The sequence below is a fragment of the Pristiophorus japonicus genome, chromosome 22 (genome assembly GCF_044704955.1).
Source record: "Pristiophorus japonicus isolate sPriJap1 chromosome 22, sPriJap1.hap1, whole genome shotgun sequence".
In the NCBI taxonomy this organism is placed as follows: Eukaryota; Metazoa; Chordata; class Chondrichthyes; family Pristiophoridae; genus Pristiophorus; species Pristiophorus japonicus.
Genome location: NC_091998.1, coordinates 64,685,659 through 64,700,662, shown reverse-complemented (window position 1 = coordinate 64,700,662; position 15,004 = coordinate 64,685,659). Strand labels below are relative to the sequence as shown.

General features: G+C 49.0%; 1 protein-coding gene across 1 annotated transcript; it reads left to right on the top strand.

Moving 5' to 3' along the window:
• The first annotated feature begins 1,206 nt into the window (after positions 1-1,206).
• On the top strand, positions 1,207-13,056 carry LOC139234655 (homeobox protein Nkx-6.3-like). The gene is made up of 3 exons (XM_070865337.1): positions 1,207-1,684; positions 10,008-10,183; positions 12,835-13,056. The coding sequence occupies exons 1-3, from the start codon at positions 1,207-1,209 to the stop codon at positions 13,054-13,056; spliced, it is 876 nt and encodes a 291-aa protein (XP_070721438.1).
• Positions 13,057-15,004: the final 1,948 nt, after the last annotated feature.

The following is a 15,004-nucleotide window of genomic DNA, read 5'->3' as shown; positions in this document are numbered from 1 at the left end:
AGGGGAATAAGGGGTAAAAATAGAATTAAAGCAGTATGGTGATTAGTGAAGCAAAAAATGATGTTTTAGAAATGAGAAACGGAAAAGAATAGAATGTGACAAAAATGATAGACAGACTGTGAGGCAGAATGAGAGAAGGAATGAGTGAAAGAGAAGAAAGGAATAATAGGAAAAAAGAGACAGAAGGGAATGAGACACACAGAGCGATAGAGGTAGATAGGACAAAAAGAATAACGAGAGAGACATAATGATAGAGGAGACAGTCAGACTGAAACAGAGAGACTGAATAAGAAAATGAGAGATAGACTGAGACACAGATATAATTAAGGACAGATTGAGAGAAGGAAAGAGAAAGAGTGAATGAGGGAGACAGAATGAGAGAGCAAATTAGGCGCGGAATATAATATGAGGGAAACACAGGGAGAATGTGAACAACAGAATGAGGGAGGGGGAGCGAGCGAGAGAATGGGAGAAGGATTGAGAGAGAGGGGTTTAGCTCGCAGGTAATGAGGAGCTGTAGCCCGATCACTGGCTCATCAATAATGAAGTATTCTTGCTGTGTGGACATTCACAGGAACAAGCACCGAATGCCAGATAATCACTCGCTCCTTGAGTTGCTGTCATTGTACATGTGTCCTGCCCATTTCTCTTAATCAAAGTTGTGTAAATTGTTATTGTACCAATCGATTAAATGACAGCTCTTGATTCCAAGGGGCTATCTGCTTGGCTGACTTTGACACGTGTAAAATTGATTAGAAAATGACAGGTTTTTGGATAAGGGAGGGGGAAGGGTGGGGGTGGGGAGGACTGAAGATAGGTTGAGGGAAAATTGGCTGTCACAAAAAGTAAACGTCCAATAGAAATGCAACTCATTGATATGGGTGTCCAATGGAAAACAAGCTCAGATACACTGGGCCAATAGAACAGCAGTTAATTTGCAACATGGCCAATCCCCATTCATCGTTCGATGATACAATTCTCTCAGCTGCCAGGAGCTGTAGGTTAAAAGTTTAGTTAACTTCAAGTAACAGTTGCCAACAGTAGCAGTTTCTGCTCGAGGAGGAAAGACCTCATGTTAAGTTGGCTCATTGTTACGTCTGGCTCTTTGGTCCTGGGTATTCTAACCAAGGCGGAGAAACAGCAATGATCTGAAACATTCCCAGGAAGTTACGAGACGCACGTTTAAGGAGCCCCTGCATATCTGCGATGGTGGAAGTCCTAATGGAGGCAGGGCTAGAGAGGCAGTTTGAACTGAGCAATTCTGTCATGGCCACCCTGCACGGCTCACCCGCCCAGAGAGCTGGCTTGTGCCCGTGCCCGTGCCCAGCGAACTCGGACAGACCCGCCGCGGCTTACGGCGTCGACTCGGGGCTGGTGCCCAAGAGCCCTCTGGGCCCGCCTGACCACCTGGCCGGCAGGCTGCTGCCCTGCGGCATCACCGACCTTCTCAGCATGGGGACGCCTCACGGGATTACGGACATTCTGAGCAGGCCTGCGAGCGTGGGGGCGCCAGCTGGGGCCGGCTTCCGGCCGGGGGTCCCCCAGCTCTGTGCCTTTGCACCCGAGGCAGGACCCGGGCCGTACTACAACAGGGCGTTTGCCGCTTTGAGCCCCCAGGGCTCGTCCCTGTGTGACCCCTCCACCGTGCAGCGCTGGAGAGCAGCCAGCCATCCGTCAAACACAGGTAAGCGCGAGCACTGCGCAGGCCACCAATTGTTCAGCCATTAAGAGTTAGCCTTCGATCAGAAATCAATAAATCCCCGACTTTGTTCAAACCTCTCGTTTTAACCCCTTCAGCGCCGGAAAGGGCTGGTCTAGTTCAGTGGGCGCAGTAACACGAAGGGCATTTGAACCTCTATAGGCTGCGCTCATCCACGGGGCATTGTGTTGGCAGCAGTCTGGGCAAGGGGCTCATTTATAAGAACATAAGAAATAGGAGCAGGAGTAGGCCATACAGCCCCTCGAGCCTGCTCCGCTATTCAATAAGATCATGGCTGATCCGATCATGGACTCAGCTCCACTTCCCCACCCGCTCCCCATAACCCCTTATCCCCTTATCGTTTAAGAAACTGTCTATTTCTGTCTTAAATTTATTCACTGTCCCGGCTTCCACAGCTCTCTGAGGCAGCAACTTCCACAGATCCACAACCCTCTGAGAGAAGAAATTTGTCCTCATCTCAGTTTTAATGGGGCTGATGTCCCAGGGCTGTGCAAACAGCAGCATAATGACCAGCTGTGTGACCTACTCAGCATTTCACCGCCAGAGTGTTCATGTTCATTCTGCGTTCAAAGTTATCACTGCCCTGGGCTCGGGAAGGACAACTCGAGTCAGCCAGGAGTGTGGTCCCGAGCCCTACCGATCACTCGGGGAAAGCGCCTGTGTACGAACATTGCTGGAGAACAGGAGCTGGCTCCTGGGTGATGATGCTGCACTCTCGGAGAAGAGCAGGGGAGTTCTCCCCGGTATCCCGGCCAATATTTATCCCTCAAACCCACATCACTAAAACAGCGTGTCTGGTCATTAGCACATTGCTGTTTGTGGGAGCTTGCTGTGCGCAAATTGGCCGCCCCGTTTCCTACATTACAACAGTGACCACAACTCAAAGAGTACTTCATTGGCTGTAAAGTGCTTTGGATTGCCCCGAGGTTGTGAAAGGCGCTATAGAAATGCAAGTCTTTTCTTTCTTTACACTGTTGAATGGCATGTTGGGTCTCAATACTGAGATTGGCACCTGAAGAATGGCCTCTTGGCTGAGATACCAACTGGTGGCGTGTACCCATGTAACCCACACCCTCAGTGTCAGCCAGCACCTTCAGGACAGCACGAAATGTTCAAAACTGTCATCCAACTCCCTCTGTACAGGGGTCCTAATGACAAGACACCAGGGCAAGTCTTGGTCAACACCCCCACCAGCACTCCCCTGCTTCGGGCAGTAAACTGAAGCAGCGGTACACATGTCTCCGCCCTGCCTCAGCTCATCCGCTGCTGAAACCCTCATCCAAGCCTTTGTTTCTAGACTTGACTATTCCAACGCACTCCTGGCTGGCCTCCCACATTCCACCCTACGTAAACTAGAGATGTTCCAAAATCTGGCTGCCCCGTGTCCTAACCTGCACCAAGTCCCGCTCACCCATCACCCCCTGTGCTCGCTGACCTACATTGGCTCCCGGTAAAGCAACGCCTCGATTTCAAAATTCTCATCTTTGTTTTCAAATCCCTCCATGGCCTCACCCCCTCCCTATCTCTGTAATCTCCTCCAGCCTCACAACCGCACCCCCAACCCCACAACCCCCCGAGATGTCTGCGCTCCTCTAATTCTGCTTTCTTGAGCATCCCTGATTATAATCACTCAACCATTGGAGGCTGTAAAGTCCTGTCCCCTCGGTACAGATTCACACGAGGCAGGTAGTGAAGTCAAGGTCACTCTGGACCTGCCCCTTTATTTCACAGCTCTGGAATGCTGCACTTGCCTGAGACCTGTCCTTATATACCTGTCTCTTGCAAGTGCACCCCTGGTGGTAAGGTATGCTGGTGGTTACAGGTCATATCTTATTACAGTCATGTATAGCATGTTAGGATACAGTTATATATAATAATGTAAGATACATGACAGAGGCCGTGCCTTCAGCTGCCTGGGCCCCAAGCTCTGGAACCCCCTGCCTAAACCTCTCCGCCTCTCTACCTCTCCTTCCTCCTTCAACACGCTCCTTAAAACCTGCCTCTTTGACCAAGCTTTCGGTCACCTACTCTAATTTCTACTTATGCGGCTCGGTGTCAAATTTTTTATCGCATAATACCCCTGTGAAGCACCTTGGGACGTTTCACTGTGTTAAAGGCACTATATAAATACAAGTTGTTGTTGTTACACGACCTGCCTGACTTTCATTCCATTGATGAAAACCAGCGGGTTCTATGAAGGCTGGGCGATGCCCTCCCCCAGATCAGTAGCCAGGCAGTGCAGACCAAAAACTACTGCCGTCCTGTGAAAGTACAACTGTGGTGTGTGATGGTGCAGTAATCCGTCCCTGAACCTTATCTGTAAGGAAACAAGTCTGGAATTGATAGAGTGAGCTGTGCAGAGCCTCCGGAGCTGTGACTGTTGGACTCTCAGTTAGGAGGGTCCCCAACTTTATCTCTGGGTCTATATTGATGTTGGCACTTTGTGTTACTGTTGGGAGGGCTATCTGCCTGTGCTTGGCCAGAGTGCCTGGGGGCAGACGGGGGTGGGAGGTGCTCCTATTACACAGGTACTGCTTCGTCAAACAATAGGGGCCCCTTTAAAAGTCCGGTAAAGCTATCTTAGAAAGGCAATAACTCAACATATTAACTCTTCACAAACTGTCTCTAAACTCGGGGGCTGTTTAGTCTTTGGTCTCAAACAATATTGGTTATCTGACTTTGCGCTCTGCCCTGATTATAGACTGTGCGGAGGGGAGGTGTGGCTATTGTGCAGTTAATTCGACGAGTGAGGTTGACGTATATAACTTGCAGGTGGGAGGACCTGCCAGACTTTGGTGGTAGATCACACACCCCCCCCCCCATGTCCTGCCAAGAATTCCTGACAAACCACTAGTTTCCTCTCCTCTCCCTATCTCTGTAATCTCCTTCTGCCCCACAAACCCCGAGATATCTGCTCTCCTCGAATTCTGCCCTCTTGAACATCGCTGATTATAATCGCTCAACCATCGGTGGCCGTGCCTTCAGCTGCCTGGGCCCTAAGCTCTGGAACTCCCCCCACTATACCTCTCCACCTCTCTTTCCTCCTTTAAGACGCTCCTTAAAACCTACCTCTTTAACCAATCTTTTGGTCATCTGCCATAATTTCTTCTTATGTGGCTCGGTGTCAAATTTATTTTGTGTGTCTTATAACACTCCTGTGAAGCACCTTGGGATGTTTTACTATGTTAAAGGCGCTATATAAATAAACGTTGTTGTTGTTGTTGTTGTTTATCTTATATTATTTAAAATCCATTAATGCAGAGGGATCGAACAATCTTGCAAGAGCAGGAAAGTAGTCTCTTCCTCCAGAGTCACTCGAGTGCATTTTTAAACTCAAGACTCCCTTTAACCGAGAGTCCCAAGGTCGATATAGAAAGGCTCTGGAAGTAAGGCGGCAGGGTCGGGGAGGGGGATGTAGGGAGCGTACTGTACTAATTAGAGAAAACACAACAGCAGGAGAAAAAAGGGACATCATTAATATTAAGATAGAAACAGAATCCATGTGTGTAATGTATGCATCGGTGAGGATGCTCACAGGTTTGTAGGGCTGTTGTCACTGGTACGCTCATGGCCTTCCGCGAGAGGTGGGCGCCGGAGGGACTGGAGTGCAGCATCACCTCCGGCAACCAAATTTTAATTTGATTTAGGTTTCCTTTAAAGCTTTATTTGGAAATTTGTGGGTTCTAGTGCCCTTACCAAAAGGGGGCACTTGATTCAAAGTTACAATTAAAATAATTGTAGAGCTGTTGCATTGTGAGTGACTTAGCCAGTCACGTGGTGTTCACAGGACTCAATAAAACCCCAGCCAGTTGGGTTCGGGGCAGGTGGTTGTGAGCCTGGTGGATGAACTGGTAATGTGTCGTGTGATTGTTAAACCTTTGCTAATAAGCCAACTAGTTCTTAATAGCAATGTGTTGCTATGAATTCTTAAACAAAGAATCCATGAAGCAAACACATTACAATGTGGATTGAGATAAAGGATAAGAAGGGATTGATCAGGCTAATAGGAGTAGTCTACAGACCACCTAATAGTGGAAGGGCGGTGGAGGAATCTATGAAATGACTAAAAGTTAAAGAGAAACAATCATGGGAGATTTAACTACCCTCAAATAAACTGTCAAGAAGAGGTAGGGAACGGGGAATAGAGTTTTTACAGTGTATACATTCACATAGACGGTCCCTCGAACGAGGATGACTTGCTTCCACGAGAGTTCGCAGATGTTTCAAAGAAGGACCCGATGTTCCAGTCCTGAACTCCAGTTGACGGGGTGGAAGATGCCTGTGTGTGGATTGTTTTAACGTGTGGTGACCGTTGCACATCAGCCATCACACGGGCTTGACAGAGCGAGGTCTTTATCCAGTTGCAAGGGTTGAACCAGGACGACTGGAGACCAGCTCTGCTGCACAGACCTAGTGCGCGCACATATCGCAGTGTGGGCTGGGTCCGTGTTGCCCCTGGGCCCTCACCTCTTCTGGGCCCCGTATAGGACTCCTTTCTTACCTAGTGCGCAAGAGAGAAATCACTGCTGGGTCCAGGAATGGGAAATGAACCAGAGTAGATAAGAGAAGTAAGCGTGGGGGAACATCTAGGTAATAGCGATCACACCATAAAAGGTTTAAGATAATGATTGAGAAAGAGATAAGTAAGACAAAGACCAAAGTAATAGATTGGCAAAAAGCTAATTTTGAGGGGATGCGAAAGGGACTAGGGAAGATCAACTGGAATTTGTTTTTGACAAAGCGATAGGATAACAGTAGGAAATATTTCAAAAGGTGATCGCGAGTTCAGGAGGAGTATATGAGTCTGAACTTGCTCCGTCCGATAAGGCCTCTGGCTATCTGAAAGTGGCAGCCACGGGTCGGCGCGGAATGGCCACCGAGTCTCTGTGGAGGGGCCGCCATTTTGTAAATTGCCCTTCCTCAGTTTTGGAATGGTGTAGGGGACTGCTCCGCCCGTTTTCCCGCTGCGGCGTGCACGCGCTGACCCCTTGCTGACTGGTGGGAACCCCTCATGAAATTGGCCCTCGGGAAATTGCCCCTTTCCCGGTAGTGCCCCGCCACCAGTCGATGCCCCCGACAGCTTTTTGTGCCGCTGCACTCTCTGTGGCATGGTGGCTCGGCCGCCCTTAAAGGGGAGGGCGCGTTGCCGCGGCCGCCATGTTATTTATTTTGTCGGCCGACTTGCCAGGTCGGTCCGACAATTATGGCCACGGGTTTGGCCGGGCAGCCAACAGGCAGCCCGGCATCCCCTCCCGGGTGCCAGGCCGCTGGCCCGGCCAAAACCCTCCCTGGTGGCCCAGTGTTTGCCACGAAAGTGGCTGCAGAGTTCGCAGCGACCCTCCCCTTTAACTGAATGGGAGGGACTTTGTGACGCGCCAGCGCGATGATGTCACCAGCGCGATGCTGACAGCCTTGGCTGCTCCGCCCTGCCCCCACTTCCGCCCCGCTAGTGACGGACACGATAAACTCACAGATAATGACAGCGAAATGGCAGAAATATTATATAATGACTTTGCGTCTGATATAGAGACTGGTATTTACTAACATAATCAACATGACATTGGAAGAAGAGATCAAAAAAGATTTCAAGACATTTGAGAGAGGGAGGAGATAATTGACCAACTAATCAAACTTCGAGAGGATCAAACCGATGTTCCCTTTAAGCTGTATAGCCACACAGTGCTCTAGGGGTCCCACGTAGCACTCTAGGGATCTCGTGCAGCCGATGAGCCAGCCTTAAAATTGAAAACAAAAATGCGCATGCGCAGAATTTTGAAGGGGCTGCGCAGCCTAAAAGGAATTACAGGGAACATTGGATAAAACTCGTGGACCGGATCGATTGTATCTGTGCATATTAAAAGAAATTAAGGAAGAGATAGCAGAGGCATTATTATATATTTATAAAAGTTCATTAGAATGGCGTGAAATTCTATGTAAGACAGCTACAGATCAAAGATAGAGAGAATGCACGTTATCAAATCTGCACTTGTTCCATTGTAAGTAAGGAGCGACAGTTTAGACCGCCATGCAAAAACCGTGAGATGACTTTGACCAATTGTTCCCCCACCTGTACTTCTCTGCATGATGCGGGTTATTGAATAACCTACAATTATTCCAATCAGTCCAACAATTCACTCCAGTTACATTTCCTTGTTATAGCTTCAATTAAAAAAAAAATCTTCAGGGAAGCCATCTTCAGCTCCATGTTTAATCAATAAATAAGGTTAATCAGAAAATTGATGAACGTCCCTAGTAACACATTCCAAGCAGTGAATGATCTCTCGTTAAATGGGAGCTGGATGGTGAGACTCCCTATTATAATGCATCTCTCGCTAATCTCTGGGCTGTGGGCCAGTGTTTCACCCAGTGGTACTGAGCTGTGGGCCAGTGCTTTACCCAGTGGTACAGAGCTGTGGGCCAGTGCTTTATCCAGTGATACCGAGCTGTGGGCCAGTGCTTCATCCAGTGGTACAGAGCTGTGGGCCAGTGCTTCATCCAGTGGTACAGAGCTGTGGGCCAGTGCTTTACCCAGTGGTACAGAGCTTTGGGCCAGTGCTTCATCCAGTGGTACCGAGCTGTGGGCCAGTGCTTCATCCAGTGGTACAGAGCTGTGGGCCAGTGCTTTACCCAGTGGTACAGAGCTGTGGGCCAGTGCTTCATCCAGTGGTACCGAGCTGTGGGCCAGTGCTTCATCCAGTGGTACCGAGCTATGGGCCAGTGCTTCATCCAGTGGTACCGAGCTGTGGGCCAGTGCTTCACCAGTCGTACTGGGCTGTGGGCCAGTGGTTTACCCAGTGGTACTGAACTGTGGGCCAGTGCTTCACCCAGTGGTGCCGAACTGTTCAGATCAGGAATGAGCCAGGTTCAAACCCCAGTCTGTGCCAAGTTATCTCACTCCAGCCAAGAAGCACATTTGTTGCTCACAGCACCCTGGGAGTTAGGAAGAGGAGAATCAGTCGGGGACCCCACCCCCAAACACTGTCCACTGCTGTGCGTGTAAGCATCAGCTGAGCTTGGGATTGGGCGTGACTGCGATTCTCCCAACGTTGAATAGTCTGACACTCACGTTTAAGGACTGGACACTTGAGCAAGGTATCTGAGATTGCACAGTGCCCGTGAGGTGTCCTTCAGCAAGGGTTCAGCCTTCAGGAGAGGAGGGCAAAGCAAGACTTGCGAGACCAAATTCCAAGTAGTGAACGGTCACCTGAACCTTGTGAATGTTTGTGTTGGCCATAGAATATGTACTGTACATGTACAGGAGCTGACAGTGAGTTATACGTGAGCTGTGCTGGACTAGGCATGAGTCAATCCTTCCCTGGCGTGTGCTGGATATAAAAGAAAGAAGAACGAAAGACTTGCATTTATATAGCGCCTTTCATGACCACCGGACGACTCAAAGCACTTTTCGGTCAATGAAGCACTTTTTGGAGTGTAGTCACTGTTGTAATGTGGGAAACACGGCAGCCAATCTGCGCACAGCAAGCTCCCACAAACTACAATGTGATAATGACCAGAAAATCTGTTTTTTTGTTATGTTGATTGAGGGATATCTATTGGCCAGGACACCGGGGATAACTCCCCTGCTGTAATGTATTTGCTTCATGAGTTCTTTGCTTAAGAATCCATAGCAACACGTTGCTATTAAGAACTAGTTGGTTTATTAGCAAAGATTTAACAATCACACGACACATTGCCAGTTCATCCACCAGGCTCACAACTGCATACCTCATCGTGCATAACCAAGACTCAACTGGTCGGGGTTTTATTGAGTCTTGTGAACATCACGTGACTAGCTAAGCCACTCCCAACTCAACAGCTCTACAAACCTGTACTACTCACAGGTGCATACATTACACTTGCTCTTCTTCAAAATAGTGCCGTGGGATCTTTTACGTCCACCTGAGAGAGCAGACGGGGCCTCAGATTAACGTCTCACCCAAAAGACGGCACCTCCGACAGTGTAGCACTCCCTCAGCACTGCACTGGAGTGTCAGCCTAGATTTATATGCTCCATTCTCTGGAGCTGAAACTGTGAAACAGGTGAGCCACATAATACCAGATGTCAATCTCTTCCTATTATCCAATGTGTGCTGCTTGGGTTCAGAAGCTGACACTAGACATGAACAAGTCACACAGTACCAGATAAACGTCTATTCTTGTACCCGTTATGTACGCTACACAAAGGTGAGGAGAGATCATCTCTTTTACCCAATCTTGTACCGGACAATGCTTGAGTGACCAGGACACAGGCATTGCCATGAAACCCATCCTTGTGTCTCTGTTTCAGCAGCACAGAAAAGCTTCCTGACAGAGGTCAGTAACAAGAGGAAACACACCAGGCCCACCTTCTCCGGCAACCAAATCTTTGCTCTGGAGAAAACCTTTGAACAGACCAAGTACTTGGCTGGACCAGAGAGGGCTCGCCTGGCCTACTCACTGGGGATGACCGAGTCTCAAGTCAAGGTGAGCGACTTAATAGAAAGTTACACTGAATGTTGTGAGGGGGCGGGGGGGCGGGGGGGCAGCGGTTGGTAACTAATATTACGAACTAGTTGGTTTATTAACAAAGGTTTAACAATCACACTACACATTACCAGTTCATCCACCAGGCTCACAACTGCATACCTCATCGTGGATGACCGAGACCCAACTGGCTGGGGTTTTATTGAGTCTTGTGAACATCACGTGACTGGCTAAGCCACTCTACAAACCCGTGAGCATACTCACAGGTGCATATATTACAACAACCAAAGACAAAGTTAGGCCACAGCTAGAGTACTGCATACAGATCTGGTCACCACATTACAGGAAAGATGCGATTGCACTAGAGAGGGTACAGAGGAGATTTTTTATGTTTATTTAGCCGTTGATGGGGTGTGGCCGTCACCAGCAAGGCCAGCATTTATTGCCCATCCCTAGTTGCCCTCGGGAAGGTGGTGGTGAGCCGCCATTTCAGGGGGCAGTTTAGAGTCAATCACATTGCTGTGGGTCTGGAGTCACATATCGGCCAGACCGGGTAAGGGCGGCAGATTTCCTTCCCTAAAGGACATTGATGAACCAGATGGGGTTTACGACAATCTGGTAGTTTCATGGTCACCATTACTGATACTAGCTTTTTAATTCCAAATTTATTTAATTAACTGAATTTAAATTCCACAGCTGCCATGATGGGATCTGAACTCACGTCTCCAGGATTATTAGTCCAGTCCTCTGCATTACTGGTCTAGCAACATTAGTACTATGCTTCATGAGGATGTTGCCGGGACTGGAGAATTTTAGCTATGAGGAAAGATTGGGCTGTTTTCTTTGGAACAAAGGAGGCTGAGGGGAGATTTAATTGAGGTGTATAAAATTATGAGGGGCCTCGATAGAGTGGATAGGAAGGACCTATTGCCCTTAGCAGAGGGGTCAACAACCAGCGGGCATAGATTTAAAGTAATTGGTAGAAGGATTAGAGGGGATTTGAGAAATGTTTTCACCCAGAGGGTGGTGGGGGTCTGGAACTCACGGCCTGAAAGGGTGGTAGAGGCAGAAACCCTCACCACATTTAAAAAGTTCAGGATGAACTTCCCTTATCTGGCACCCTCGGGACCTGGCCCATTCCGGATAAGGGATTTTTCCGGACGAGAGGTGGTCACATTAAATTGAATGGTACAGGTACTGAGCAAGGGGATATCGGGGCTGGCTGGCTTGGGTTTGGGAGTGTGGCAGAGAGATCATGGGGTGAGTGGCAGGTGCGGGGGTGGGGGAGTGGATCGCGGGGTCAGGCCAGCGATTGCGGGAGTCAGCAGCGAGGAAGGACTTCAATTTGTTCATGTCGGAGTTCTGCGCGTGCGCCACCCGGTGGCCGGGAATGGTTCTGGACGAGGGGTGGTTCTGGATAAGGGAGTTCTGGATAAGGGAGGTTCAACCTGTACTTGGATTTGCACTTGAAGTTCCGTAACCTACAGGGCTACGGACTAAAAGATGGAATGTGGGATTAGTTCTTTTTCGGCCGGCACAGCCATGATGGGCCAAATGGCCTTTTATGCCCTAAATTTCTATGATTCTATGACTGGCAGTATTCAGTCACACTGACCATCTGTTATTGAAACCAGGAAGCCAGCTTCCAGGTGATTTATTTTCTTACACTATTTCCTCCCTGGTAGGCGCTGATTCTGGATGGGGTAAAACAGTCTCACGCGTTCCGATCAGCCTCTCGCACCTCACCTTAAGCCAGCCAGCGAGTGTTAAGATTGACAAAGTTAAGCCAGGCAGATGGTTTGCTACAGTGAAGGGTCCCAACGCCAGAGACGCAGATTTAAAAATGAGGAAGGGAAGATAAGAATAACTTTCTCACCCTAAGAGTAATCGAGTTGTGGAATCAGTTTGTGGTGAAGCCATTTCAGTAAAAATGGGTGACCATGGTGGAAAAGTTAGGATTGACTTATATAAAGTTGGGCCTAATGGATATTCTTTGTTGCTAAACTGCCGATACGACCAATTTGAAATTAGAATCATAGAATAGTTCAGGACAGAAGACGGCCATTCGGCCCATCGAGTCTGCGTCGGCTATATCGAAGTGGAATCCCATTAGTCCCTCTCCCCCTGCTCTTTCCCCATATCCCTGCATTTTTTTTTCTCCTTCCAGTATTTATCCAACTCCCTTTTGAAGGCTACTATTGAATCTGTATCCACCGCCCTGTCAGGCCGTGCGTTCCAAATGCTAACCACTCGTTGCGTAAAAATGTTTGTCCTCGTGTCGCCTCTGGGTCATTTGCCAATCGACTTAAACCTGAGCCCTCTGGTTATCGACCCTTCAGCCACTGGGAATAGTTTCTCTTTATTTAATATATCTAAGCCCTTCATGATTTTAAACATCGCTATCAAATCTCCGCTTAGCCTTCTCTGCTCCAAGGAGAACAGCCCCAGCTTCAGCTTTGTAAAGGAAACTGAGAATGTTGATCTGGGTAAACCTTTGACAATGGCCAAGAATTGGAAATATCAGCAAAGTCTGCTTTTGATGCTGAGATGGATGTCACGCTGCTCCAGCGTAAACACAAACCGGTCCTGAGGCTGTAGTTGCATCGATCTTCTCCAGTTAACTCACACGGCTTTGTTTCTTAACTTTGTAGGTCTGGTTCCAAAACCGGAGAACAAAATGGAGGAAAAAAACCTTAAACGAGAGCTCTTCACCGGAGGCCAATCCCGACAAAGTCGGTTATGAAAATGACGATGATGATGAGGAATACAACAAACCCTTGGATCCAGATTCAGACGACGAGAAACTGAGACTGTTACTGAGGAAACATCGGCCAGCGTTCCCCCCGCTCAGGGTGGGCACACACACGGCCTGATCGCATTGCCCCCGCTCAGGGTGGGCACACACACGGCCTGACTCATTGCCCGTGCCCAGGGTGGGCACGCACACTGCCTGACCCCACTGCCCGTGCCCAGGGTGGGCACGCACACTGCCTGACCCTACTGCCCGTGCTCAGGGTGGGCACGCACACTGCCTGATCCACTGCCCGTGCCCAGGGTGGGCACGCACACTGCCTGACCCTACTGCCCGTGCTCAGGGTGGGCACGCACACTGCCTGACCCTACTGCCCGTGCTCAGGGTGGGCACGCACACTGCCTGACCCTACTGCCCGTGCTCAGGGTGGGCACGCACACTGCCTGACCCACTGCCCGTGCTCAGGGTGGGCACGCACACTGCCTGACCCACTGCCCGTGCCCAGGGTGGCCACGCACACTGCCTGACCCTACTGCCCGTGCTCAGGGTGGGCACACACACTGCCTGACTCTACTGCCCGTGCTCAGGGTGGGCACACACACTGCCTAACCGCACAGCCTGCGCTCAGACAGAAAATGTGCTAAGCGAATTGAATGGCCGGGAAATTCCTCGGGGATGTTGCTGGCAGCAAAGTAATACTCGCGGGATTTCCCGGACAATGTACTCACTTAGTTTAAAATAAAATCAGAAAACGGCGGGAATACTCAGCGGGTCAGGCAGCATCTGTGGAGAGAGAAACAGAGTTAACGTTTCAGGGGTCGATGACCCTTCGTCATTTAGTTTGCTTATTCTTCCATTTTTCTCTTCCTTTCCATTGCATTGTCTTATTTTTCCCTTCTTTCTCTTTGAAGCCTTTGATTTCACCTCAAGTTCTCCTCAGTGTGGTTGGAAGATTAGTAGATACGGGGTGGGTGGTATGTGGCTGGGTGTGTAGACTTTAAGAAAATAGCAGCTTTAGTGAGAGTGGCCAGAACAGAGGCTGAAGAATGAGGATCTGTGGGAGGCAGAGTTGTGGAAGACCACCGACCACAAGTGTTGGGTCAATGACTGATGTCCACTCCAGACCCTCCCCGGTATCTTTATTTCTAATTGAGAAACTTGGTGAGGGATCATGGTCCACAGTCCAGGACACCACCACAGCTTGAATAAAGCAAGCCGTTTGGTGGAAAGCATGGTTTATCCTGTGGGGCTTCCGTAATCCAAGGTCCTCAGTAGTGTCACTGATTGGTCATTATCAATCCCCAATCCATCGGCTCATTGGCTGTTTCTAAATTCTCCCTATTGAGGAGGCCCGGCATTCCCCATTGTATTGTGTCTCTCACAGAAGGAGAATTAACTCACAAACACTTAATGACTTTATGTGCCAGCTTCAAAACTGAAACCGCTGAAATACTGAAAAGCAAAAGGCAACTCAATGACACCATAGCGTAGTGTAGTGATGCTATGGGTCCGCGCAGTGATGTCATGGGCCCGCGCAGTGATGTCATGGGTCAGTGCAGCGATGTCATGGGTCCATGCAATGGTGTAATGGGTCAATGCAATGATGTCATGAGTCAGTGCAGTGATGTCATGGGTCAGTGCAGTGATGTCATGGGTCCATGCAGTGGTGTAATGGGTCAATGCAGTGATGTCATGAGTCAGTGCAGTGATGTCATGCCCACACCTGTACGATAAGGATAGATCTTGTGACATCAACAGGTGATGTAAATATGAATATTATGAAATGTGCAATAAATATATCACACATTCTATAATAAAAGTTTTATCAAATAGATATTCAAATTAGTTGAAGTTCTTGATTTCAAAAATTAAATTTTTTCTCTCTCTCTCGTCCCATTCTGTAACTCAAAGCAGAGCTTCCTCAGCCACAGGCTGGGCGTTGCCCCCTCAGGCAGAGATGGAGAATAACACACTAGCCCCGATATTTGTGGGGGGCGGGGGGGGGGTCCCAGAAATCGGCGGTAGGTGGTGGTCCAGCCGAATTTAACAGCAGGTCCTGATTAGCATTG

Coding starts and splice junctions, on each gene's coding strand:
- LOC139234655 (XM_070865337.1), top strand. CDS start 1,207: ATGGTGGAAGTCCTAATGGAGGCAGGGCTAGAGAGGCAGTTTGAACTG. Junction 1,685..10,007: donor CAGCCATCCGTCAAACACAG/GTAAGCGCGAGC, acceptor TCTCTGTTTCAG/CAGCACAGAAAAGCTTCCTG. Junction 10,184..12,834: donor TGACCGAGTCTCAAGTCAAG/GTGAGCGACTTA, acceptor TTAACTTTGTAG/GTCTGGTTCCAAAACCGGAG.